Source organism: Panicum virgatum, chromosome 3K, assembly GCF_016808335.1.
Source record: "Panicum virgatum strain AP13 chromosome 3K, P.virgatum_v5, whole genome shotgun sequence".
Lineage (NCBI taxonomy): Eukaryota > Viridiplantae > Streptophyta > Magnoliopsida > Poales > Poaceae > Panicum > Panicum virgatum.
Window position 1 is genome coordinate 19,636,829 of NC_053138.1, and position 24,758 is coordinate 19,661,586.

General features: G+C 43.4%; 3 protein-coding genes across 7 annotated transcripts; all 3 read right to left on the bottom strand.

The window, feature by feature from the left end:
- Positions 1-530: 530 nt before the first annotated feature.
- Positions 531-4,545, bottom strand: LOC120698164 (calreticulin-like). 3 transcript variants are annotated; one of them, XM_039981694.1, is made up of 14 exons: positions 4,313-4,545; positions 3,315-3,422; positions 3,036-3,228; positions 2,698-2,956; positions 2,554-2,610; positions 2,302-2,349; positions 2,140-2,226; positions 1,999-2,056; positions 1,850-1,917; positions 1,672-1,767; positions 1,532-1,579; positions 1,051-1,089; positions 883-966; positions 531-783 (listed from the first exon to the last, which is right to left on the bottom strand). In XM_039981694.1, exons 1-14 carry the CDS (start codon positions 4,413-4,415, stop codon positions 772-774), a joined length of 1,260 nt encoding a protein of 419 aa, XP_039837628.1. In that variant the 5' UTR covers positions 4,416-4,545; the 3' UTR covers positions 531-771. The 3 variants fall into 3 exon arrangements, with proteins under 3 accessions (XP_039837628.1, XP_039837627.1, XP_039837629.1); XM_039981693.1 differs by having other exon boundaries at positions 3,315-3,440; positions 4,313-4,506; XM_039981695.1 differs by lacking the exons at positions 2,302-2,349; positions 2,554-2,610 and having other exon boundaries at positions 3,315-3,440; positions 4,313-4,508.
- Positions 4,546-7,637: 3,092 nt separating this feature from the next.
- On the bottom strand, positions 7,638-11,923 carry LOC120698167 (F-box protein At5g46170-like). Of its 2 annotated transcripts, none has more exons than XM_039981697.1 (2): positions 10,492-11,917; positions 7,638-8,144 (listed from the first exon to the last, which is right to left on the bottom strand). In XM_039981697.1, the coding sequence occupies exon 1, from the start codon at positions 11,764-11,766 to the stop codon at positions 10,534-10,536; it is 1,233 nt and encodes a 410-aa protein (XP_039837631.1). In that variant the 5' UTR covers positions 11,767-11,917; the 3' UTR covers positions 7,638-8,144; positions 10,492-10,533. The 2 variants fall into 2 exon arrangements, with proteins under 2 accessions (XP_039837631.1, XP_039837632.1); XM_039981698.1 differs by lacking the exon at positions 7,638-8,144 and adding an exon at positions 9,974-10,086 and having other exon boundaries at positions 10,492-11,923.
- Positions 11,924-14,867: 2,944 nt separating this feature from the next.
- Positions 14,868-22,835, bottom strand: LOC120698169 (ubiquitin carboxyl-terminal hydrolase 25-like). 2 transcript variants are annotated; one of them, XR_005684735.1, is made up of 10 exons: positions 22,304-22,835; positions 21,715-22,207; positions 20,975-21,050; positions 20,765-20,857; positions 17,722-17,808; positions 16,887-17,635; positions 16,054-16,182; positions 15,719-15,871; positions 15,366-15,561; positions 14,868-15,290 (listed from the first exon to the last, which is right to left on the bottom strand). XR_005684735.1 is itself a non-coding variant. In XM_039981699.1 (9 exons), exons 1-8 carry the CDS (start codon positions 22,476-22,478, stop codon positions 15,751-15,753), a joined length of 1,923 nt encoding a protein of 640 aa, XP_039837633.1. In that variant the 5' UTR covers positions 22,479-22,835; the 3' UTR covers positions 14,955-15,561; positions 15,719-15,750. The 2 variants fall into 2 exon arrangements, 1 of the variants encoding a protein (XP_039837633.1); XM_039981699.1 differs by having other exon boundaries at positions 14,955-15,561.
- Positions 22,836-24,758: the final 1,923 nt, after the last annotated feature.

The following is a 24,758-nucleotide window of genomic DNA, read 5'->3' on the forward strand; positions in this document are numbered from 1 at the left end:
AAAAATTAGATATGTACCACTAAAAGATCATATCATCTCTAGCTATATAAGATCGAAAGATCTTGCTTCTTTAAAATTTACCACTTCTGATAGTTTTTCTAACGTCACGCCCGGAGGTGCAGAAGGGTAGAGTGGCTGTGACGCCTCAGAGGAGGCACAGTTGGACCGACGTCGACGGTGGCGTCGAAGACAGGATGCAGAGACCGCCGGCGTTGGATGACGAGACCAGCGGTACACATCCAATTTTCCCTAATTTCTTTTGGGTGGGGGAGGAGCCGGAGCCCAGGTCCACCCTGTACCCCACGTTTACAATAACATCCACGTATGAGCAGTAGATACCTACTGTTGTTGCGTAGCTCAAACACAAATGAGCCGTGCGCAATTAGGCAGGGATAAAAGGGGTAGGGTGCGCTAGGTTAGCGCTCGAGCAGTACTGCAGAGGATCCCAGCGCCGCACGCCTGCGCCAGAACTTTGCCCTTTCAAGATTTCACAGGCCTACATGAAACAAAGTTCTGGCACTCGCGCGCTGTAGCGATCGCCAGAACGGAAGATAGCAGTTTCTGGTGAAGATCTTCCTTGTTCAGTGCTATCAGTTTTTTCTTTCTGGGGAAAAATGGCAAACTACAAAGTGCTACAGCGACCCAAATTGTCCCTCAGCTTCTTAGCAAAGTTTCTACACGCGTCAAAGCTTCTGATCACGAAAAATGGGAGAACTGGTAAATCCTGGCCAACGGCTCCAAGGTTGGCGGCCACCCCTTCATCCTCGCCATCTAGAGCTCGTCCTGGAAAAATGACATCCATTGCATAGTGTCAGGACAAGATTTGGTGCGTCTGAAATTGTTTTGTCAGAACTGAGAATTTTGCATGGATGAGCAACTTACGTGCTTCTCATCATCAGAATCCTTGCCATCCTCAGCATCAGAGTCAGCTTTGTCCTCATCTACCTTCTCATCATCTTCCTCATCCTGAGGTTAATATATGTAGAATTTAGATCAAGTACATCGCAAAAGTAAATGGCCCAGGAAGAATAAGATAGATGTAATGCTTACCTCTAGGTCATCATCGTCCTCACCGGCCTTGGCAGCTTCCTGTTGACAAAGATATTCATAATCAACGACAAGCAAATTTTCAAAAGAACAGGGAAAAACATGGCGTTTCAGAAGAAAAAAAACAAGGACTTCAGACATCCAACATTTTGTCATTTGTTTGACAAATACCAAAAAAGCAGAGCCAGGGGTATCAGTCAAAACCTAAACTCACACTGTATAATTTACCACCATTTGATTAGGTTTTATGGTAGTGACAGGGTAGTTTTATCAGTTAAACTCACATGTGCTTAAACATATATCAATTGGCTTGACCTGAGGCACTACCACAGAAAGCTGACCACATATCATCAGAAAACTAGTACCTACTTCAACAAGGACCCAGAGGATGCACGGCAACAACATTGAACAACCAAATTATACCATAATGGGCAATTCACAGTTACCCCTCAGCACAAAATGTTTTATGGGTTAGAAAAATTACCTCCTCTTCCTTCATCTTCTCAGCCTCATCAAAAGCAGCCTTCTCAGCCTGTCAAAAGTCAAAACTCATCATAATTAGTGCATGCTGGATCAACCATGAGGTAGTGATCAGTGATGGGGGTTACAAAAAGAAAAACAAACCTCCTTGTGCTTGCCCCAGGTATCCTCTGCAAATTTCTTAGCCAATGCAGGGTCGTCGGTGATGATGATGTTGTCAAACAAAGTACCTGATTTAACCTGTATATAGAAGAAGCCGGCATAACTAACTGCCTTTGCCATCTTGACAAGAGAAATGAATTGCTGACTATCCAAAACCAACCTGCCACAGCTCAATGCCAATGTACTTGAGGCTGTCAAAAGCATAAATGTACGGATCATCCTTGAAATCTGTGAAGCACAAGAATCAGCATTCACATTTCACTAGCTGAACAGTAGCAGGCAAACAGAATTCATTTCAGGGGAACATACCTGGGTTGTCAATCATAGGTGCCTTCCATTTACCCTGGTAGTTCGGGTTCTTGATTTTCTGGCAAAAGAAAGAACTTTCTGTTGGACATCAGAATGCGCATTACTGATTAAGTGTTTGTTAGATCAAAGGAACAGTAATACCTTTTGCTTCCATGGTCCCTTGTATTCTGGGTTGGGAATGGTAGGGGCAGTCCATTCACCATCTTCCTCATCATCCCAGTCCTCAGGCTGCAATGCCACATTTTAGAAAAGTCACACTGTTATCATCATATGACATATATACTAAATTGCCAGGTTAAGTACCTTCTTAGCATCAGGGTCAGGAATTTCCTTGGGAATGCCATCATAGCCCTGAAAGTAATGGGAAAAAGGAAATGAGCCATGCTGCAGGGGGGGAAATAGCTTGTTTCTAACTGCATATTTTCAAAGAAATTCAAGGAACTAGTGGCTAAAGCAAGAGCAAATATCTGACAAAATAGATCTCTCAACTATGGCCAGGTAAGACTTTTCATAAATAATTAACGTATATACACAATACCAAAAAAAAAACATTACCTCTGGCTTCTTGTCCTCGGGGTCAGGAATGTACTCCTTGTCATCCCAATCTTCAGGCTGCCCATCAATAATACAAAACCACTGTTATTTCTGAAGAAACACAAGAAGAAAGTTCAAAAAGAGCAACCAATATCATAGCTGTACCTTCTTAGCCTCTGGGTCCTTGATTTTCTTTGGGGGAAGAATGTCCCAGTGCTCGTAGACACTGCCTGTTTGCTTCTCTTCATTGTCAATGAGAATGCTGTATGTCGCATCAGGGCGGATGATCAAAGTGTACACATGTGTCAACTGGTCAGTCTCGCAAGGCACATCCTTCTTGATCAGGTGGTTCTTGCCATCCTTTGTCAGGATAGCGTGAACCTTCTTGGTGCTGTATCCACAGATATCTGGTCCAAACATAATGCTGCAATAAAGAAGTACCAAGTTAACTACATGATAAGATAAATAGGGGGAAAGAGTGAGAGAATGGAGTCCAAAGCTACCTGTAAGGTGTGTCGCCACCGAATTTCTTCTGGTCCACATCACCACCAAGCAACTTTACATAACCACCACCACAGTCCAGCTTCTGCTCGTGCTTCACTGAGAACTGCAGCACCAGGGTCTTACCCTTGTTGCTGAACTCAGGGTACTCCGCCGAAATGGCATAGAACCTGTAGTCCTCAGAGGTCTGGATACCTGCAACAAGAAACACAGTTCAGTACATAATAAACTGAAATCACCAATCTTCTTCTCTAAGGTGTTTAAAGGGATTGTGCATTCACCTTTGTCCTCAGCATCTCCATTCCATTTCCCAGAGGTGTGGTTCCATTCACCAGCCATGTTCTCATCCTTCTTCCAGTCGGACTTGACCCACCGACTTTCCCAGCCATCTGGGCATAAACAGGATCCTTTTATACAACGCAACATGCCAGGCACAGTGTATCATAAGAACAAATAAAATCAGCAAGCAAATTGTTAAAGACTCCTGAAGTATCCGCTTATGATTGTAGCCCTGATAAATGCAATGGATGACCTAACCCACCTGAATACCTGATGGCACAAACTGAAACTGGTAAATGCAGAACATGGACCTAATCAACAAAAATTAACATGATAACTCATAATGGGGCCTAGGTTGATTAATAGCATTCCCTAATCAAATCCTAAAATCAAACTATGTTTCAGAACAAACAGATATGTTATATTTGATCCGACTCATAAGAGGAATTGAAGTAAATGTCATCACATTATCGAATACAACTATCAGACGTCAAATAACTGCATAACAGAAATAAACAGACAACAATTATCGACCAGAGAATTCGACTAGCATGACATTCCACAACCAGTAGGTCCAATCAGAACCAGCGAGTAATTAAAGTGATGTGGCCTACCGAGATGACCGAACACTACAGATAAACGCCCCTAGATCCCGCGAGCAAATGCACTCCGATCAACAGAAAAACGACCGAATGCCCCGGATCGCAGCAACCCGGCATCCTCAAATGGGCAGAAAAATTCTAAACCCTAAACTATCCCACGGAAACGACACCAGATCCCCGGCCCCCACAACACTCTTAGACAGCTAAACCCCTAAACAAGTACTGCCATAAACCCCACGGAAACGCCAAAACCCCACAGATCCAACCAAACTAACACCAAACCAGTTCGCAGGCACTGCACTCATCGATCTACTAGATGTGTAGATCCAATCCAAGTAATTGGGTGCATCGCAACAAACGGGATCGCGCTGCGAAAGGGGTGGGATCAAGGGTATCACCTTCGAACTTCTCCTGGAAGAAGACCTCGCCGGCGACGGCGGCGACAGAGGCGACCGCGAGCAGTGCCGCGAGGGCAAACGAAGACTCCCCGCGAATCGCCATCCCTGGCGGCTCCCGACGGGAACTCGCAGAAGCTTACGATCCGATCTGACTTCTGAGGCGCCCGCTCGTGTTCTACCGGTCGTCGCGAAGCGCGAGCGAGGCTGCTTAATAGTAACAGGGAGCCTGAGGCGGAATGGCTTTCGCTCACCCACCCGGTGGGCTCACCGCGCGGAGTCGTCTCACTGACGGCTGGGCCCGGAGGAGGTGAGCCTAGGGCGGCTGCCACTGTGACAGGTGCGGGCCGTGGCGTCCGGCCAATGGGAGGCGAGCCTTCGGTGGCCGGCCAATGGACGAGCGACGCGTGTAGAATTCGACGTGTTCTGCTTCTTCCCCGTGCTGCGGCCACGTCACCGTTCCTTAAGGCCCGTCCGAGCTGCTAGGAACGGCCCCGGTAGCTCGATTGCCATTGGCGTCTAGTAATTATCCAGTTTGCTAAGATTAGTTTTTTCAGCTTGCTAAGATTCCTACAAGTTCTGAGAACGCAAATTACTGGACAAAGTAAACCGTCTACAGAGCACTGAGGCAGTGAGGAATATCCTCCGGCGGCACCAAATCCATTCTCACCTTTCCTTGATATATAGGCCCTGTTTAGTTATTTACATGTAAACGCAAAAAAGTCGTAAACGCATTAAAGTGAAAAGGAATCTTCCTAATTTGAAGTACTAAATAAAGTCTATTTATAAAACTTTTTGCATGGTTGGGCTGTAAATCGCGAGAAGAATCTAATGAGCCTACTTAATCCATGATTTGCAACAGTGATGCTACAGTAACCATCCGCTAATTATTGATTAAACATGGATTAATTATCATCATTAGATTCGTCTCGCGATTTACAACCCATCTATGCAAAAAGTTTTGCAAATAGACTTCATTTAGTACTTCAAATGACCAAGATTCCTTTGCAAAAAAATTTTGCAAAATGAACTAAACAGACCCATAATACACATGTCCTCCCTTCTCAGAGAGTTAGAGTGCAGTCAGCCTGCACCAAAGTAGGAAAAAGTTCTTGTTGACTATCGAACTATAGCAGGACTTTGGTTTTAGCCACCTAACTTTAAAACCCAAAAAAAAAATTGACCATCTAACTATTAAAATTGTTTGAAGGATGATTTCACTGACATGGATGTGGGGTGGGCCCACTTGTCAGCTCCTTTGTACGTTTTTTGTACATTTTTGTATAAACTTGGTGGAGAAGTTTAAATTAGGAGAAAACTAAAATAATTTAAGATATAACACATGGAGTACTAATTATTGCTCCAACTGAAGTTACTATGTTATTCTGGAAAAGGCAAATTTAAGAGCCATATAAAGTATTTGACCACCTCTTTTGTAATGCCCCAATTAGGCATGGTACAAGAACCCTTTGTAGTTACACCAAATGCCATGATTAGCTATAATGACAAAATGTACCACCTAATCTTAGCAGCTGGTTCTTGCAAATTACGGTTGCAAAGGTTGCTTAGTATTTACACTGTTGTTAAAATTGCAGAGTTATATAATTGAGGGGGAACGGAGTAGGCAAACTTCAAACTAAAACCTGAGTCCTTCTGTATGTGTTTGGTTGCTAAAGTATTTCAATTGACGCCATGTTGCAAACGTCAAACGACGTGTCCCATCTCGAACCTGTTGCACCAGGTGTCCAGTACTACTACTAGCCCTTGCTCCTGACATTTCGCTGGGGTCATCCCTCTAAAATTCTCGATCAAAATGCGATGATAAAATCTAGGGCCAAGTTATGAAACACCACACGAAATTTGATACTGAAAAACACAGCTCGTGGAGTTCGTTATAATACGAAAAAAAAAGAGAAATCGGGGATCGGAGTGGTCACACGTCCTTGTGCCCAGCTCTCGTCCACCAGCACCGCCGGGTTTAATTTGCGCCGCCGCCGCTGATAGACGCAAGACACATACGCAGTGCAGTTTCTGAATCTGAAAGCCTGCATCGTCAGGTACCGTTCAGGTTTCAGACAGTAATCGGGTACCTCGGAGATCCCATCTCCGGCCGGCTGTTCTTTCACCTGTGCGGCTGTGCCCGTGCGCAACAGGGCACGGGGACGTCGGAAATGAAGGATTTGTTTGCTAATGATGGGCTGATTCATCTCTCCATCCAGGAGCAACTCAGTCCATTTCATTTCAGTCTTTCAGTTTCAGACAGTTCAGGTGTGTCACACTGTTCAGTGGCAAGCTCAACACAAGGCATACAGCCGACCTCCATACTACGGTAGTAGTTCAGAGTTGCCGAGATGTGTATTCAAAAGCATCGATATTTGAATCCATAACAGAATCTGCAGAGAGGAGAGGTGGTTGTTGAGCTTGGTGTGGCGTTGGCCGCGGAAGATGGCTCGTGTCGATGTCCCAATCCGACCGGGTAGAGTTGCGGTGTGGCTCGTGTCGATGTCCCAATCCCATCAGACAGATTCTTGAATTTGACCCGGCAGATTCTTGAGTTTGAGTGTGTGGTCGTGTTGAAGCCCCAATCCAACCGACCACTGTGCGGTGTCTATCGATGTCCCAATCCAATTGACCATAGTTGTAGGTATAGTTGTAGATTTTGTAGCTGTGATGTACGGCAGTGTACGGTTTTTGGGTTCGGTTTACCTATAAACTTAATCAATTTTTTTATTAATATTCGCCGAACTGTAAGGTTCAGAATCTTTCAAAAAAAATAAACCCCGAAAAACAAACTCACATCAGGGTGGTCGGTGTTCCCGGCGCTTGTGGAGGCGCAGCAGCCGGGGCAAGCTTGCGCGGCCAGCCGGCCACAGTTCCCGACTCCTGATGCCGAGGGCACCGCGCGTTCCATTCCTGAACACTGATGCCGACCCTTGCACGGTGTTCACTGAATCACTGCTCAGTAGTTGTTCGCCGCGACACTGGTCGGCTGGTATCATTAGCCAATAGATGTACGGGACTGCAGATCTGCTCCCGGTGGCCATTGGCAAGGATTCTACCAGGCGACGATCAGGTTCCAGCAAGAAAACCGTCTATCATATCATAGCAACAAAAACCGTCTATCATATCATAGCAACAAGGAACAAATTCCAAGCAAGAAAACTGTCTATCATATCACAGCAACAAGGAACAGATACCAAGGGCTGTTAGACCAGAATACAGGGCAGCGAAAGTACTTAGGGGAAATTCAAACCGAACCAGCAGAGTTGATGCAACGCTCCCTACTTTGTCCAGATAGCATACTCGAGCACTTACGCAGATTCACATCTGAAGGCTACAGCATTTCCAGATTCGCAGTATTACGATACAAGTCTAAAACACTTGCAAATCCTCTTTTAAGTACTATCACCAGTTTTCAGCTTTTGCTAACTCCAGTCCAATCTATGAGTATACTCATGACACATGTTGATTTACAGGGCACATCGGATGCTATTATGCAAATAAGCAGTGCGATCCAAAGCAGAAATTACATAAGGTTAGTTCCTTGATGTGGATACATATAAGAAAAAAAATTTATCTATGCCACCACATCTGATCTCAGTGATAAGGGAGTTCCCTCAGAGCAAACACCAGCTCAACAATGGCTTTGCCTCTCTACTCCAGCATCGATAAATTAACGCCCGGATTCTCTTCATTTCCATCCATGTTCTTGCTTGAATGCTGGCAGATCCTCAGCATGGAAAGGAATGCATCCAACACAATTGGAACACATCCAGAATAGTGCAGATTGGGGTATAAAAAGGCAGCCAGAAATGACCCTTGTAGGTATAACATCCTGAAACGAAAAGAAGGTTTCAATAGTACGTCAGAAGTGATAATTTTATATCGGGTGTTAAAGGTGTCCAAACTTGCAATGCTGATCGCCAAAACCTCCATGTTAAACATATAACATATTAACTTATAACGCTGCTGGAACAACTATATATGCATCATGGAAATATAGCATCCATCAACTTTTGCTTTTAGCGTATTTTAGTCATGCATATTTTTATCAGTTAACATGGTAGTGAACGTTAACTGAAGTAAACTTGATGTTTTTGAAACATAAATTTTGTTAAAATCAATTTGGAACTATTTTGGGGGCTCCAAGAGTTCCATAGGACCCATGAACAACCTGACAAAGCTTACATCAGGTGGTCCCTTCCTAATCTAATCCCATCACAAAGAAAATTTCCCACTATTCACTACAACACAAAACAGAAGGTCCTTGAGTAAATCTAATGAAGTTAGGTGACTGCTATGCAATGTCCACTGAAAAAATAAATTGTAGGGCAAAAAGGTTTATCGTATTACTCGGAAAATCTGTAGAAAATAGTTAATCACTTAACTGCAGCAAAAGCATGCATGTGCTCTATAGGCTACGGGACCACTGAACCATACTGATGATTCCACTTGATTGAAAGATATTGAAATACTATATCCTTTCTAAAACTGAGCAGTCCATCTGTCTACCCTACACACAAATTTGACTTCCACAAACTTCGAACATCTAATTTTCCTTGTCCTTTTAATGGATAACTCGAAACCAGTAGTGGCCTGGCAATCTGTGAGACCGTGATGGGCCTCTTATTAGCTATAATCATGTATAAAAACAGCTGCATTCCACAGAATAGGCCAGATTCTGATCCAGTGATTGTGACAGTCCAACCACAACAACGCAACCCAAACACACCCAAATGCATCTGTAGCAACCACCCAAGGGATTTGGGAAAGTAATTAAACTTGATCAGCAAGACCTGTTTACTTCTAGATAAAGGTCTTGATCAGCAAGACCTGTTTACTTATTACCCAAAAAAGGAGACATTTTTAGTTGCAATAGAAGATGTTTTCAATTATAGAATATATCTATATCTCCAAGAAACCGGTTGATGGCTTGTTCATTAGTCGCCACTGGACTACTGGCAAGGGGTATCTAAGATTTGTAAGATTCTGTGGGGATGAGAGGTAAAATGGTGTATTTTCAAAGCTTGGATTAGAAAGCTTTCAAAAGAGGAATCAGAATGAAGGGTCATTGTATAGTGATATAGTCAATTAATGGATGCTGGATGGCTAAAATGAGCAAGGAAGCAGAATACCTACACTTAGCAGTTGGTACAATAGCAGAACCAGGAACAGACTAAATGCAAATGATTAATAAGAACATTTCGTAATAATCCATATGCAAAACTAAATATTGAACAGAACTGAATTATGAAGAAATGCACAGAAACACTGTTAGCTTAACAAAGTTGATTTGCACAGAGATCACAACAAATATGCATGCTCACAGCATCCAGAAACGGCATGGTCGGTGAGCAGACCAGTGGAAAGCATGGTGAAGCAATAAAACTGTCATAAGGAGCCAATGAATTGTGGATTTGTGCGAAATAGCTAGTCATGTACTTCTTTGCAGCCCAGGGCCTTTGATCTTCTGCTCTTTTGTGCTTTGCCATATGGCCTTTACAAGGAGCTGCTGTGTGGCCAGGGGAGGTGTGCCTAATAGGATGGCTATTGAACAGTCCTGGCCAGTGTTACATAGACACTGGTGTGGGTGTTGGTGCCCGACTCACGTGCGTGTGTTCGTTTCAGCCAAAAAAAAATAGTTACAAACCAAATACCACTTAAAATCTGACACAGGTGCTTGGCATTTGACTTGGGGAAAAAAAAAGGAACATGGGTGTCCAGGCAGCAATGGCCCTGAGTCCTGACCACCCGACACTTAGTTCCACCTGAGTAAACTAAAACACAAAATTTGCAATACTTTACTTTTAAGATACAACACAAGCTAGACTTACATAGGCAGGCATAAATCCAATCAAAGATACCTTGACTCATCATGTTTACATAAATGTGTGTTTCTAGTGGTTACCTGGTTGTAATTGACTCATTGTATCACGACGTCGTAAGAATACTTAATTTGATATACATAACAGCAACTACAAGCAAAAACTTACATAGGCAGGCATAAATCCAATCAAAGATACCTTGACTCATCACGTTTACACAAATGTGTGTTTCTAGTGATTATCTGGTTGTAATCGACTCGTATCACATCAACACAAGAATACTTACTTGATACACAGAACAGCAACTACAAGCAAAAATCAGGCAAACATCAAATTTCAGTTTAGTGTGAAGTGTACCTCTCATATATGAAGCTTCCAAAATGCCACCTCCTCTATGGATTAGAATGAATTCATCTCAAGGGTGTAAGTCCTCCGCTTGAGAAGCATCCTCGCTGCTGTTCTGTATGGCTCCTCGAATGCATCTAAAACCCAGGCTGCCGTAGCAGCCCCATTCCCTACCATGTCCCTTGTTGCCTCCTCGCTCGGCTTGATGGCTACCAAAGTCGCACCAGTTAGCACCAACCCCCCAGGCAGCTCAATGCATGGTGCGTACCACAGCCACATGCTAAGCTCCGGCATGAGGGTCCGGTGTGAGGCCGCAGATGATGATACCGGTCTCACCCGCAGCTCCTGCAGTTGGCACTTGTCCATGGTGAGCACTCCCTGCCCATCTGCATCCGTCAGGTCCAATCTTTCCAGCGTTGTGTGGTCAGCAACGATTGGCTGCAGCAAGTAATGCCTCCCTGCTGCTGCAATCAGCGAGCTGATTATCCACACCACCCGCAGCCTCAGCCCCCCATTTGTATAGAAGGATTCCGGGATGCTTCCTGAATCGTCACATTCCTCAGGCTCGCTGCGGCCACTGTCAACAGAGGGAGCTGTGCTCGCGCCATCTGAGCCAGCAGGGGACGGCGAGGCCGAGGATGCGCCGAGGATGACGCAGCTGCCGAGCGTGGACCCGAAGTCAGCCTTCCACTTGAGCATCACGCCGTCGTCCGTGCCAAGCTCACCCGCCGGAAGCTCAATGCGAAGGTGGCGGAGCTCCTTGAAGGAGCGGAGCACCTCCGAGGGCGAGTGGTGTGACACGTCCCCAGGAGGCAACGGCGAGTACGACGTCGAAGATGGGGGGAAGGATGACGACGAGGAAGCGGAGGATGCTGAAAAGCCGGAGGCAGAGTGGGCAGGTGAGAGGATCTGGCCGAGCGCCTGGATGGGCTTCACGATGCCGCCGAGCACGATGCGCGCAATCTGCGAGAAGACCCCGCGGGCGCGTACGGAGGCCGTGGGGGAGGACGGCGCGGACGGCGAGGAGGAGGAGGGGGGCTCGTCGGGGATGACGCAGTCGACGCGGACGAGGGCGGAGTCGACGAGGGGGACGAGCTCGTGGAAGCGGCGGGAGACGATGGAGCAGCGGCCGAGCGCCTTGACGTCGCCGATGCGGTTGAAGATGACGAGGAGGAGCGCGTCGGGGAGGCGGTCGAAGTGGTCGTCGCCGGCGGCCCCCGACAGCCAGCGGTCATCGCCGCCGAGGTCGCACCGCCAGCGGCGGGATCCCGCTAGATCTTCGGACATCGGCGGCGGCTGGGGAGACCGGATCTGGAGGAGGAGGAGGAGTAGGGACAGGGGGCGTGGGAGACGTGGGCACGCGACGTCACGAGGAGCGGTAGAGAGAGAGAGTAGAGAGAGATGGGGAGGAGGTCGGCTCGCACTCTATTGTCTGCTCCTAGTTTCTTGTTTGGGAAGATGAGAAACCCCTGGAGCTGAGGAGCTCCCTGAAATTACCATATATTATTGTGAATTTAAACACTCGGGCCTGGATAAAGTTTTGTTTGAAATTGACTGCCTCTAATGTAAGGCCAAGAACTAGCTATTTCTCCACATGAAATGTACCAAAGGCAGTCATAAATTTCAGTTAAGTGAATATTTTTTGTGAGACTACAAATTTCTTGCAAGATAGGTTGAGTTAAAAGTGAGCGTGAAAGCTGGCATCCATTAAAAGAAGCACAAAAAATCGTGGAAAAGTTCAAATTACTCCCCTCAACTATAGCCAAAGTCTGGATAACCCCCTAAACTATAACTTGGTTCAATTTATCCCCTAAACTATGTCATTTAGTTTATTTTACCTCATAACACAATTTATCTATTTTGTTTCTCCGTACACAAGTTGAATTTTAATTTCAAATTTTGCAGGATAGTAGTAGACATCACAATGCATATTTAGAAAAAGTTTCCATATAATTTTGAACTCCAATGATTAATTTATTATTAAATATTCTAACCTATCAAATAATGATAAAAAAATTATAATTTATTTTTTTAACATGTGTTATGGTGTGTACTATTATGTTGTAAAATTTTAACTTAAAACTCCAGTTATGCATGGAGAAATGAAAAGGACAAATTATATTAGGGGGTAATTTGAACCAAATGGTATAGTTTGGGGGGTAAAATGAACCAAATAATAGTTTAAAGGGTTATCCAGACTTTGGCTATAGTTGAGGGGAGTAATTTAGACTTTTTTTCAAAAATCATCATGAATGGACATAGCAGTTTTTAATATAGTATATATGCTCACATTTACTCATAAATAATTGATGATTTACTCCCTCTGTCATGGAACGCATGGTATTCTAAGTTTTTTTAGACAGATTATGGAGATAGAGAAAAGATGCTTGTACTCCTTATTAATATGTCTTTTTGTTCTACCTACACCAAAACTAAGAAGATTAGAATATCTTTTTTACTCTCCTGATCTACCGCAATTGATTTCATTACAAAACTAGCATCAAATTCAAAGAGATTATCATTTTTTAAAAGATCTAATATGCTTTACATTTAGATACAAATTTTAAACTCTCCAATATCTTACATTTCAGGACAGAGAGAATATGTCTTTTGGGGCTTCTTCCTGTCTATTGGGGCAATCTGAAAATAGTTCAAAGCTCGAGGTTCCAGACGGGAACGTGCTGGGTTGAGTGGGTGGGCACTGTGCTCCACGCACGGTACTGACGGGGCGACGTCTGATGCCCGATGCCCTTCCCTTCTCCTCGTCTGCAGTACTTCATAGGCTGTGTTTAGTTACTCCCAACTCCTTCAAACTTTCTAAATTTTTCGTCACATCGAAATCATATCGAAACGTTAAATATAGCAAATGACCCATGCATAAAGTACTAAATATAGATAAATAAAAAAACTAATTACATAATTTTGATGTACGTTACGAAACGAATCTTTTAAGCATTGTTAGCCTATGCATAAAGATTCAAAGTGCTACAGTACTTTGCGCAAACATTTTTTGTATTTTTTTGCAACTAAACACAACCATAGTGACTTTGGATCACTGACGTGTGGGACTGGACTTTGAATTTCTCCTTTCCTCCGGGAGCGGCATGGCAGGCAGCTTTGTGTCGAGACTCGAGACGTAGAGGGAGTTGATTAGACTAGCGCAGTGGCGGTGGCGCGGCGGTGGCGGGAGGGGACATCTCTGCCGCGGCGCAGGCCCGCCGCCGCTGCCCCCGCAGCAGCGCAGCGCAGGTGCGGGTGCGGAAAACGAGGGCGGAAGCGGCTGGTTTTCCGGTCATTTTGTGCTGAGAAAAGGATGCCGCGGTCTCGTGGTCACCGGCTCACCGCGGGCGCCTCCGGCAGTCCAGCGGCCAGCGCAGAGCTCAGATGCTCTGCTCCTCCCTCGCAAGGCGATAGCGGTTGACGGCGACCTCGCACGCAGAGCTAGCAGGACGGGTTTCTTTCCATCCAAACGGAATCTTGTTAGAGTGGCTTCTTAATCAGCCCGTTTTAAATTGGAAAATGGTGAGCAAATGTGGCAGTTCTCCAAAAAATTTTAAGAGAGCCAAAAAGTTCCGAATGAAACCTCTAGGTTTCCAGTTGGGCCCCAAACAATTTTTTTCCCCTTGCGTGGTGTCGTGGTGCAACATGGTGTGCCTTCAATTGCCCAAAAAAAAGGAATCACGGGTTTGGCTGGTGGCACGAGCTCCAGCCGTTGCCGCGGGCGTGGCTCGCGAGTTGCGAGGACAAACGCAAGCATCGCACAGCTCACGCCCCTTCACCAGTCGACGACGTAGTGGCATGGACGCGAGCGACGAGCGGCCGGACCGGCCGTTCGGTGGGACGCGTCCTGGCGGTGTCGAGCGTACAGGTCGCTGCCTAGTCCGAGCTCGAGCATGACAGCTCACGCGTAACGGTTACCCGGGTGATGCTCGTCAGGGTGGTTGGTCTGGTCGTCGCCGACGGCGCCGACGCCTCGACGGACAGCGGCTGGTTGGATCTGAGCCGTCGGGCGCGGGATCAGCCGATCAGGCGGCTCGCGCGGCCTCGGATGGCACCGGTACACTTCTTGGTTTGGTTGAAGGTACGCGTACGGGTTCTCGCAAAAAAAGGGGTAGGCGTACGGGTACGGCGTACCGAACTTCCAACCGATTCAGGCTCGCCCACAACACTCCCTTTGTTTATTTCAATCTAACACCCGGGCATGTATCGATCACAAACGGCATCTTTTGCTGAGAAGATAGCAGGTACAGATGCGAAGGCTCGGTTCGAATGCGAAAACGATACGCTAACTATAGCAACGATTCCACGAGTAGACACGAACTATTCTTCCCACTTCTCCACTTGTTCACCTCTCGAATCATTTGCTGTCCTCTCTTATCAAGTTATCATGCAAGAACAAATGCCTGATGGCTACGCTATTGTTCCAAACGCATCAGCGCTGGGCGGTTCCAGAGCAAATAACGTTGACAAAGAAATAAAACGACAAATGTTCTAAAATAAGCTTTGAATCAACTTGAAACACAAAACACTGCGTCCTTGGAGATCGTAGCTTCGGCCTCGTGCTCAACATGACTGGCATTTTTGCGTCTTGGCGCGGTTCAAGAGCATGACGACATACCAAAAGTACACAACTTCATAACAGAGACGCACGAACCATTTCCCTAGTCAATTTTCCACTAGCGTACCATCAGAATTATCAAAATTCGAGTATATTCTCAGGCCAATTTGCATCCGGAGATTACACCAAAATTTTACATTATGTCTCTATCAAATGTTCCCCCGACAAATGAACTTAGTCCAAAATCAAGGACCTGAAAAGGTTGAAAGTTCATTTGTAAAGGGTCAAAAACATGGCAAATCATGCTTTAATCTGCCAGCTATATTACCTTATACCAGGGGTGGGTTGGTTTGAGGGGGGGGGGATCCAGGCGGTGCCTATTGCATGGGGAATAGCATCAAAAAGGATATTGTACATGAAACTTCGCCGCTCCTTGTCTCAAACTCAGCAAGAAAAACAAAAATGTCCTCAAAAATAAGCCGCGCAAGGAGCTGGATAGTTGACCACCAAGATCCAATTGGCACCTAAATTTTCAGGGATAAAAGGCAACAGAATATTTAATGGTGATCAGGCATAAGGAGAATGACAAGTATCAGGGCAATCAAGTATTTCCACGTTAAACAATTATAGAAACCCACACAACATACTCTTTGTATCAACCAAAAAAATAAAGATGCATACCTAAGTGGCTTCTGAAGAACTACATGAAAAAATTAAGCATGTGGCGAATATATGCCCTCAAAGTATGATCTCAGGCGTTGAATTAGACTTTCCACCAGTGACTCCGGAACTTTTGACCTAAATATTCTTTCAGAATCTGACTTTAGCAGCTTCCTGCATTGCATGATAAAAGCATAGCATTAGAACATGAATCTGGAAACATCTTGAGAGTATTTAATCCAACCAAGAACTTTGATATACAATAAAACTAAGGAAAACTACAGAATCTTAAAAAGCAAACTTCCTGCAATCAAAACAAGATATTTTCTTCCACTAACAACAGAAAAGCACATCACCTCATTGCATCAATATCTTGAGGAATGCCTGAGTTTTGAATTCGCCGTCTCTTTAGTGAGCGCATAAAATTGGAGACATCATCCACCCAAACAGACAGCCGAAGCTCAGAAGAAGCTGACTTAACAAGCCTAGATTTTTTTAAACAAAACATGTCATTAGTATTACAAAATTATTACAAATCAGACAAAGATATAGTCTGCATATACATCTAATGGGAGAAAAGAGTGTGTGACCGCAGCTAGTGTAAAAATGGTAACACAGTAATTCATACATGGATCACTAAAAAATGTCTAATGGATTAGGTATAGGGTTTTGATGAGGCAAGAGCCTTCATGTCTGATTGCTAAACAGTGAACACTAGGGCAAGTTGTCTCCTACATCTACGAACATCTAAGCCCAATGCAAGTATGCAAAAATCAGCACAGTTAGACTTGATACTAATTCAAAATAAGCTCAAATGAATCATGTTCTGCAGCAGCTAGCTTTCCAGCATTTACCAACTATCCATCCTAGATGCTACTAGTTCTTGACTTCAGACTATCCTCTATTAACACAATGACACCCAGCTCTCCTGCATCATTTGAATTACAAAAATAACAAAGATGCTAGTAGTTCAAAATACAAAGTTTTATGTGCAAACCAAGGAAGTATGGATAACTCAATGTTAATATATTCTAAATTCTCATTGTAAAGGATCAAATAATAATGAGTACATGACTGAACTTGGAAGTTGCTAATGTCTTCAAAGTGCAAAAGGCAACTGGAAGGAATGGATGATCATATTTCATGGAAGGATATATCAAAAGTAACAAAACATCGATGAAGGGCTTACACTTCCTTAAACTTGTCTTCTTCATGTTGGCGTTTCAGGTGCACGCTATCTTTGGATGAATTCACCACATCCTTTACCTTAGCAGACTCTTCATGGTGTGAAACTGGACTTTTAGAGGTAACAGCACCAGATGACTGCTCAGAATACTGTTGAGCACATGTGGCATTACCATTACTTGCCTCGCCAAGATATTGGGAACGAATCGAGTGGCCATTTCCATTTGCATCCTGCAATATTCTTTCTGAATGATCATCAATCTTTCCACAAGACATAGTACCATCGGCATCCTTTTTACTGGGTTCCGCAAATTTTCCAGTCTTGCGCCCATTTGATTCTGATTGTATAGCACTCTCATTAACTTCTGGGTTCATTTTTGAAGGCAGGTTTTCTTTGCCATTTGACTTAACCTTCTCTGTCCCACTATTCTTAAAGTGAATTGGCTTGATAAGTGGACCTGATGCAATCTTGCCATTCTTCAGGGGCAGCAGGGCATTACCTTTGGTAGAACATGAACCATTTTGTTTTACCAAAGGTATCTTCAAGGTCTCATTAGGTGAGGAGCTTGATATGCCATTTCCATTGGTGCTGAAAGGTTTAGCTGCAGTAGAAGAGCAACCATTTGGACTAGGCTTTTGATTTTTCGAATTCAGTATATAAAATAGGATATAGACCTTCTCAGACAAAACATTCTGAGAGCTTGATAGGGAGACATGAGAATCGTTACAACAAAACCATCGACCAACAGCATCCTGTAGATAATGCATGTTACTCATATTTTAGATAGATGTAAAAAAAGGATCAAAGGAACCTAAATACTGATTGAATACTTTATTACCTTAACATACGCATAGTAGTGACCAGACTCAGGGGAGAGCCCTGAGTGGACGATACAACCAAAAAGATTATATGCTGGTTGTGAATCCTGCAGCTCCATGCAAAGCGATACATATTTTAATCAATCAAGGGGGATAACTGATATGAAATATTGTTGATATTATGAGTAACATATGCACGAAAAAAAGACATGGAAAAGCATCATGCCTGGACTAGATGAAAATTTTATTATTACAGACAGTAATGGTACAATGTACAATTAGCAAATCAGCAATGTTAATACATTCATACAGACAACAAAGCAAAATAATTCACAAAGGAGCTTGAGTGATCCACAATCAAACACAGAGAAAGATAGTTCAAGTGAGTAAAAACCCTGAAAGCAATCTCACAGTCCACATTGCCATTGCGCCTCTCTGATACTCTTGTACCCTCCTACCAATGCTATGCCAAAATGATACACACAAGACCTAACTAGTCAAAAAAAATCCTTGAAACTAGATGGCCTTGAGTCGTGATTTAGACTGACGTACTTTGGTGACAGTTTCGTGAAGTAAAAATGACCATGAGTATCAAAACCAGTATAAGAGATAAATAACTGACAACTAATACAGAAAGCAATTTGATACAAGCATGCATAACGAACTAATAGTGTAAGAGGCACCCAAGCACCGGCAGATTGGTAGAAGTCCCAACAGGGGAAATTCAAATTCTACAGGAACCTGTTCATTACGTGACTTTTGTCGTGGGTAGGAAGTACTGTTCACGACATGAACAGTAATAGGTCTAGGATATTAGGAAAGATTAGATTAGCTTGGTTTATTATTTCCTTAAATTTAGAGATTGGTTTCTTAAGGGTTAAGTCAGGGTTTCTTAAGGGTCAAATCAGCCCATCTATATAAGGATGGGATTGTATCTCTTTTAATCAAGCAATGAATTATCAACCAATCTAATCTCTCTCTCTATCTCTTCTAAACAACCAAGCCTGCGGTAGAGGGGAAAACCTCGCCGGAGAAGACATAGATCGCGGCCATGAAAAGCATAGCCTAGGTCTAGTTATCGTCGTGGACCCAATGCCCATGACAACTTTACTCTCACCACACTCATATTGACATCTGACCCCTATCACACTCATATTTACTCTTACCACAACCCTAAATTCAACTTGACTTATCACCAAAACAAAATACATAAAATGGTTAACCAAAACAAAAATTGGTTCCCTAGAGCTGCATCAATAAGTAATATGCTCTATAGCTCAATTGTAGATAACTATAATCAAGTATATATAGCTCAACTGTCGTCTTTAAATACAAGTCTTTAAATACAATAATTATTCGGTGGCTACTAAGTGTACTAGTACAAAAGTAGGAACCAAAAGAAAACGGCTAATGAATACAACAACAACATAGCCGTTTGTCCCAAGCAAGTCGGGGTAGGCTAGAGACGAAACCCAAAAGAAACAAAAGTCACGGTTCAGGCATGTTGATAGCTAGTCTCCAAGCGCTCCTATTCAAAGCTACCTCTTTAGAGATATTCCACTCCTTAAGGTCTCTCTTAACTGACTCGTCCCAAGTTATCGATCCGCTTTAGAACCCCACTACACACCAGCGCCTCAGGAGGCCTCCGTTGGATATGTCCAAACCATCTCAACCGATGTTGGGTAAGTTTCTCCTCAATTGGTGCCATCCCGACCGTATCCCGAATAACTTTGTTCCGGACTCTATCCCTTTTTGTGTGCCCGCAAAACCACTGCAACATCCTCATCTTTGCTACACTCAGTTGGTGGACATGTTGCCTTTTTGTAGGCCAACATTCACCACCATATAACATCACCGGGCGAATCGTTGTCCTATAGAACTTACCTTTTAGCTTTTGTGGCACCCTCCTGTCACAAAGGACGCCAGAAGCTTGATGCCATTTCAACCAGCCTGCTGAGATTCTATGCCTAACATCTTCATCAATGTCACCATCCTTTTGTAGCATCGATCCTAAATACCAAAAAGTATCCTTCTGGGGCACCACATAATGAATGCTAAAACCAAATTAAACCAGATCCCATGCATGGGTAGCAACAATGAGCACGAATATACTCCTACTTAGTTAAGATATAATGAGCAAGTATACAGTTTCCAGGATTGAAGAAGTTATTCAATCTCCTGCTGTTCATAAATTTATGCAGAAAGCATGCAGTCGAAGCTTTGTAATTTGACAAATATATAACCTTTATGGAAGAAAAAAAGAAAGAAAAAAAGAAAACTATTGGCCGTATGTACATAGCATCACTGGATTTGAGTCTATCGGGAAGTGGGAACCGTATTGTGTCCAAGACCTCACATTTTCGGACGGAAGGAGTTTGTGGTTTTTCTCGCTGGTAATAGAAGAAGCAAAATGGTTGCACAAGAACTTGCAAATAGCTCAAAAACAAAATCAAAGATAAGAGCTTGTTACATCAAAACAGAGGACAGAAAATTAGGGCTCAAGGTGAAAGGATACCCTTTCCCATGCAGCAGAGCCATTTTAGTGCTAAAAAAGATTTGTAACTCAATTTTTCGATAATTAGATCTCACACACAAGGACTAAATACAATTACAAATAAAGTTCATGGCCTAAGCAAATAGTTTGCTCAAAAAATTAATGGCTAGCTCAGACAAAATCCACAGAAGTGAATATCATAGATATTAGACAAAGTTATTATAAACTAGTTTGTGTGCATCTTTTTTTTAAGTTCATCGGAATTTGAAATTTGCTGCAATTAACTCAAAGAAATTTGATCCAAAATTATTGCAAACATAGTCCTCGAACAAAAGGCTATGTTGTTGTTGTTGTTGTTGTTGTTGTGATAGTCCTCGAACAAACTACAAACTGATGGCAGCAATTATAGCATACCCAAAAAACCATCAAACAAACAGCTAACATGTGGTTTCGTCTCAATGAGCAACCCACTACAGGTGAATAAATAAGTTTCACAGATATCTGCATTCTAAAATTTTGGATGCCTAAGGAAAATTCTAAGATTAAGCAGTCCAAATTTCATGTTTTACCTGGTTTTTATTATACATGAAGTCAGAAAGAACAAGGGCCTCCTTGAATTCTATACTCCTGTTGATCTTTCCACCATTTATCCCCTCAAACCTCTAACAGCATTATTAAAAAAAAACACAGACCATCAGCAACAGCTCCTAACCATATTCAAAAAAAAGAACAAGTTTTTCTCCAAAACAAAACATCATAAATGACTGAGTATCAATAACCTTGAGTTGTATGACAAGCACCTTAGGTGCCCTGAGTATAAACATTTGCTTCCGTGCTGAGGTGAGCTTTTTACACCTGACATAACCAAAATCAGAGTTAAATCCTGTTTGGATTTTGGAACTTAGGAACTGGAAATACAGGAGAAACATATCTGGATGAATGAATGAAAAGAAATCACAGGAAATTGTTATCGCATCAAGAAAGGCGATAGCAAAGTAAGTTTTAAATATACTGGAAACAAATACTAAAGTTGACATTAGCTGCTTTATATTTTGACAATTTCAATTTAATCCAGAGAGAACAATAGGGTGTGTTTTTACCAACTGTCTTATTAAGAAAGCATATACAGGTGAGGTTACCGAGGTTATATGTGATCTTTTTTGCCTCAGTGTGAAATGTATATATGTATAAAATTTCAACAACTGCAGTAAGCTTTTCCTTCTCTAAAAAGTAGCCAGGTGAATTTCAAGAGGCTCAAACTAAGTTTTTTCTACAGGGATAATTAGTTAATTACAATGCAAAAGCGGCTGGTGATAATTCCTACAGTATATACATGTGGAATGCAGTGGAAAATGAACTAATTTCCACCTCAATCCCTACCAATACCTATGGGTTGAAGGGGATTATCATGTTTCCAAACAAAGCCTAAAGTGTCCTGAAAGGCTTTTGCATCCCAAACATGTGATTTGTGAAAAATCCAACAATACATGTAACCTCATTTGTTCCATTAAAAAGATACCTTTCGCAACTATATTTGTTTGCACCCTCCAAGATCTCCGGCTGAAAGAAGCGGGCAAGGGCATCAGCAACAGAACTGCTCCCAGGTAGATCGAGACTGATATCCATTATCTCGTCTGTCTTGTTTGACTCTACCTTGCACACAAGACACTTCACCTGACTGAGCAGCGCCCCACCAAATGTCTCCCTCATAATCATACATGTACCCTGCCCCCGGCCCTCCTCCTCACCACAGTTTCCATTGGCAACTGCCGCAGGTAGCCGCTTGTGCATGCTGAGACCAGCAGTGTGACAGGCGTCTACGACATAGCGGAGGAACTCGTGCGCATCCTCCTGGCGCCCCCATCTGAAGTGTTCGGCAAACAGGGGCATGCAGCGGATGATCTTCGCTGGCGAGTCGAGTGCCCCTGCATCTGCCCTTAGAAGCCGCGCGATTTGGCGCTCGAGCACGCAGAATGCACACTCCTTGTCCCTGTTCGGGAATACCTTCTTGCCTACAAGCAAACAAACCTACACGAACATCAACCGCCTGACGAATTGAGAAAACACAAGTACTTAAGGGAAAAAGCGGTCGCGCTAGGGTTCCGTACACAGGTTGGAGTGGCGCGAGGCGAGGCAGAACGTGGCGAGGGGCGGCGTGGACGCGAGGCACTGGAGGACGCTGTTGAGGTAGCAGGTGTTGCCGAGGTTTTTCAGCCCCGGGGGCGGGCCCGTGCGGGGGCGCCGCGGCGGCGGCGGCGAAGGTGGCTCCGCGGTCGGGGCCATCACCGGCTCCGAGGGGCGGGCGCGGCGGGGGTAGCGCCGCCGCGGGACAGCACAAGGCCCCCCTCCTCCTCCTCCGCTCCACGAAGCGCTGCCGCCGCCGCCGCCAACTCATCCGATCGCATCGCCCACCAGCGGGCGCCGCCGAGGAACGGCCACCGTGGAGAAGCTGGGCGCTCCCGACACGAGCTCGAGGGTTGGCGCGGCCGGCGAGGCGAGCTGCGAGCGGTGGGGATGGCGCGCGCCCTCGAATCGGGCAGCAGGAGGGCGACGAGGGGACGCGAGAGGAGAGACGAGGGAGGGAACCCGAGTTGTCCGATTTTTCCCCTCGGGGTCGGAAGGAGAAGGGGACTGAAGAGTTGGTTCGGTTCGGTGTGATGTGATAGCTCGCGCGGTTGCCAGAGCTGGTAGAGGTAGAGCCTATTGAGACCCAGAAAATTCGGCAAGCTTGGCCGTTTCCATTTTTATTAAGCTATACTCTCTCCATTTCAAATTATAAGCCATTCTAAAAATCTTTAAAAGTCAAACCATCTCAAAATTTGACCAAAAATATAGAAAAAAATATAAAGATTTATGACATCAAATAGATGCACTAGCTAATAAAGAATCTAATGATACTTATTTGGTATCATAAATATTATTATCTTGTCATATAAATTTGGTCAAATTTGAAAAACTTTGACTCTCCAAGATTCTTGGAATGACTTATGATTTGAAATGGAGGGAGTATCTTTGATATGCAAATGTTGGTGTACAGTTTTGCTTGATTCGCAGGCAGTCAAACAATACTCTCTCCGTATTGTAAAAAAAAGTCATTTTGAGTTTATCTTAAAATCAAACATTTTAAACTTTGACTATAAATAAATTTTTGTAAGTTGAGTTTGAAAATATAAAAGTGGTATAAGTAGACTCATTCTGAAATGTAGTTTCGTGAAAGTATATGATAATTATATTTTATAAATTTTTATAGTAAAAAATTAGTGATCAAAGTTAATTTTTTAGACCGTATCGATGTCCGAAACGGCTTCCTCTGCAATATGGAGGGAATATGGAATATATGTCAGTCATCATAATAAAATTCAAAATCATGTAACAGTGAGTAATGGGCAAATAACAGTATTTGATTATATCTAATTTAATTAGCATCTTTTTATAAACTAACAATACGTATTATATGTGTAGGTGAGGATTGTATGAACAAAGGAGCACTAAAAACACGAGCAGTCCTTATAAGAGCATGCCATAGATTCATGATTTTTTCAAAATGGATAGCCGAATCCTATCTCTATTAGGTTTCTTTCTTTGGTTTGCTAGATGTTCACCATAGATATAAATAGCTCATTTCGATTCATCCCAGTAGCTATGCTACATGCTAGTTGTATGTTGGCATATTCTACTTTCTTTCTATGGTAATTTTCTCTTTATCTCATAGTTTTAGCTGTTGTTATCTATCATGGTACAATAATCTTCTCCAAAGACATACACACTAGCTCATGCAGTGATCCACGATGAATTGTGGTGCTATCGCAATCGCTTCCTTCACCACTTAGTTTCCGATGGCCATCTCAATAGCATACATAAATGTTAATAGATTTTGTTGGCTAAATATAGTAGACATGTGCTTCTAGCAGGTGAGACATGAGTCTGATCCATACCAATTTGGTGAGTGTCTCGAGAATCATGATCTCCTCGCACAGATGTATTTGGTAAGTGTAAAATCCTATAGTCATCATGATCAAAATAGGAAGACGTCAAGAAGGTAAAGATATGGTGTTCGTTACATCTCGCCAACGGCACACAGTTAATTTTTTGCACCGCGACTCGCCAAAAATGCGGTGGATAAATGGTGCGGCACCCGTGGTGCAGTCAAAACCTAAGCTCGATATGTTTGGGCATCGTATAAACACCACTCATGCTAGACTAATATTTGTAGAGCTGTGTATTTGGCACGACCTTTACACCGACTTCTCTTCGATAATAATGCACTGGGAACTGATGAAGTTATTATTTTTAGCTTTACTATTTGGGACTACTAGAGATCACAATACTAGAGCTAGAGCTCTCACCAAATAGTGGGCTACAAAATATCGTAAGTTCGTAACTCTTTCGATCTAAAATAACCGCATCTAGATTTAATTTACTTTAGGTGTATGTATATTTAATATATGTACACAGAAAGTTAAAAAGACCTATAATTTGTAGCGGATTGAGTATGATATGATCCCTTGAGGGCGAATAGATCATGTACTCTGCAAATATGAGATATTCAACACATCACATATG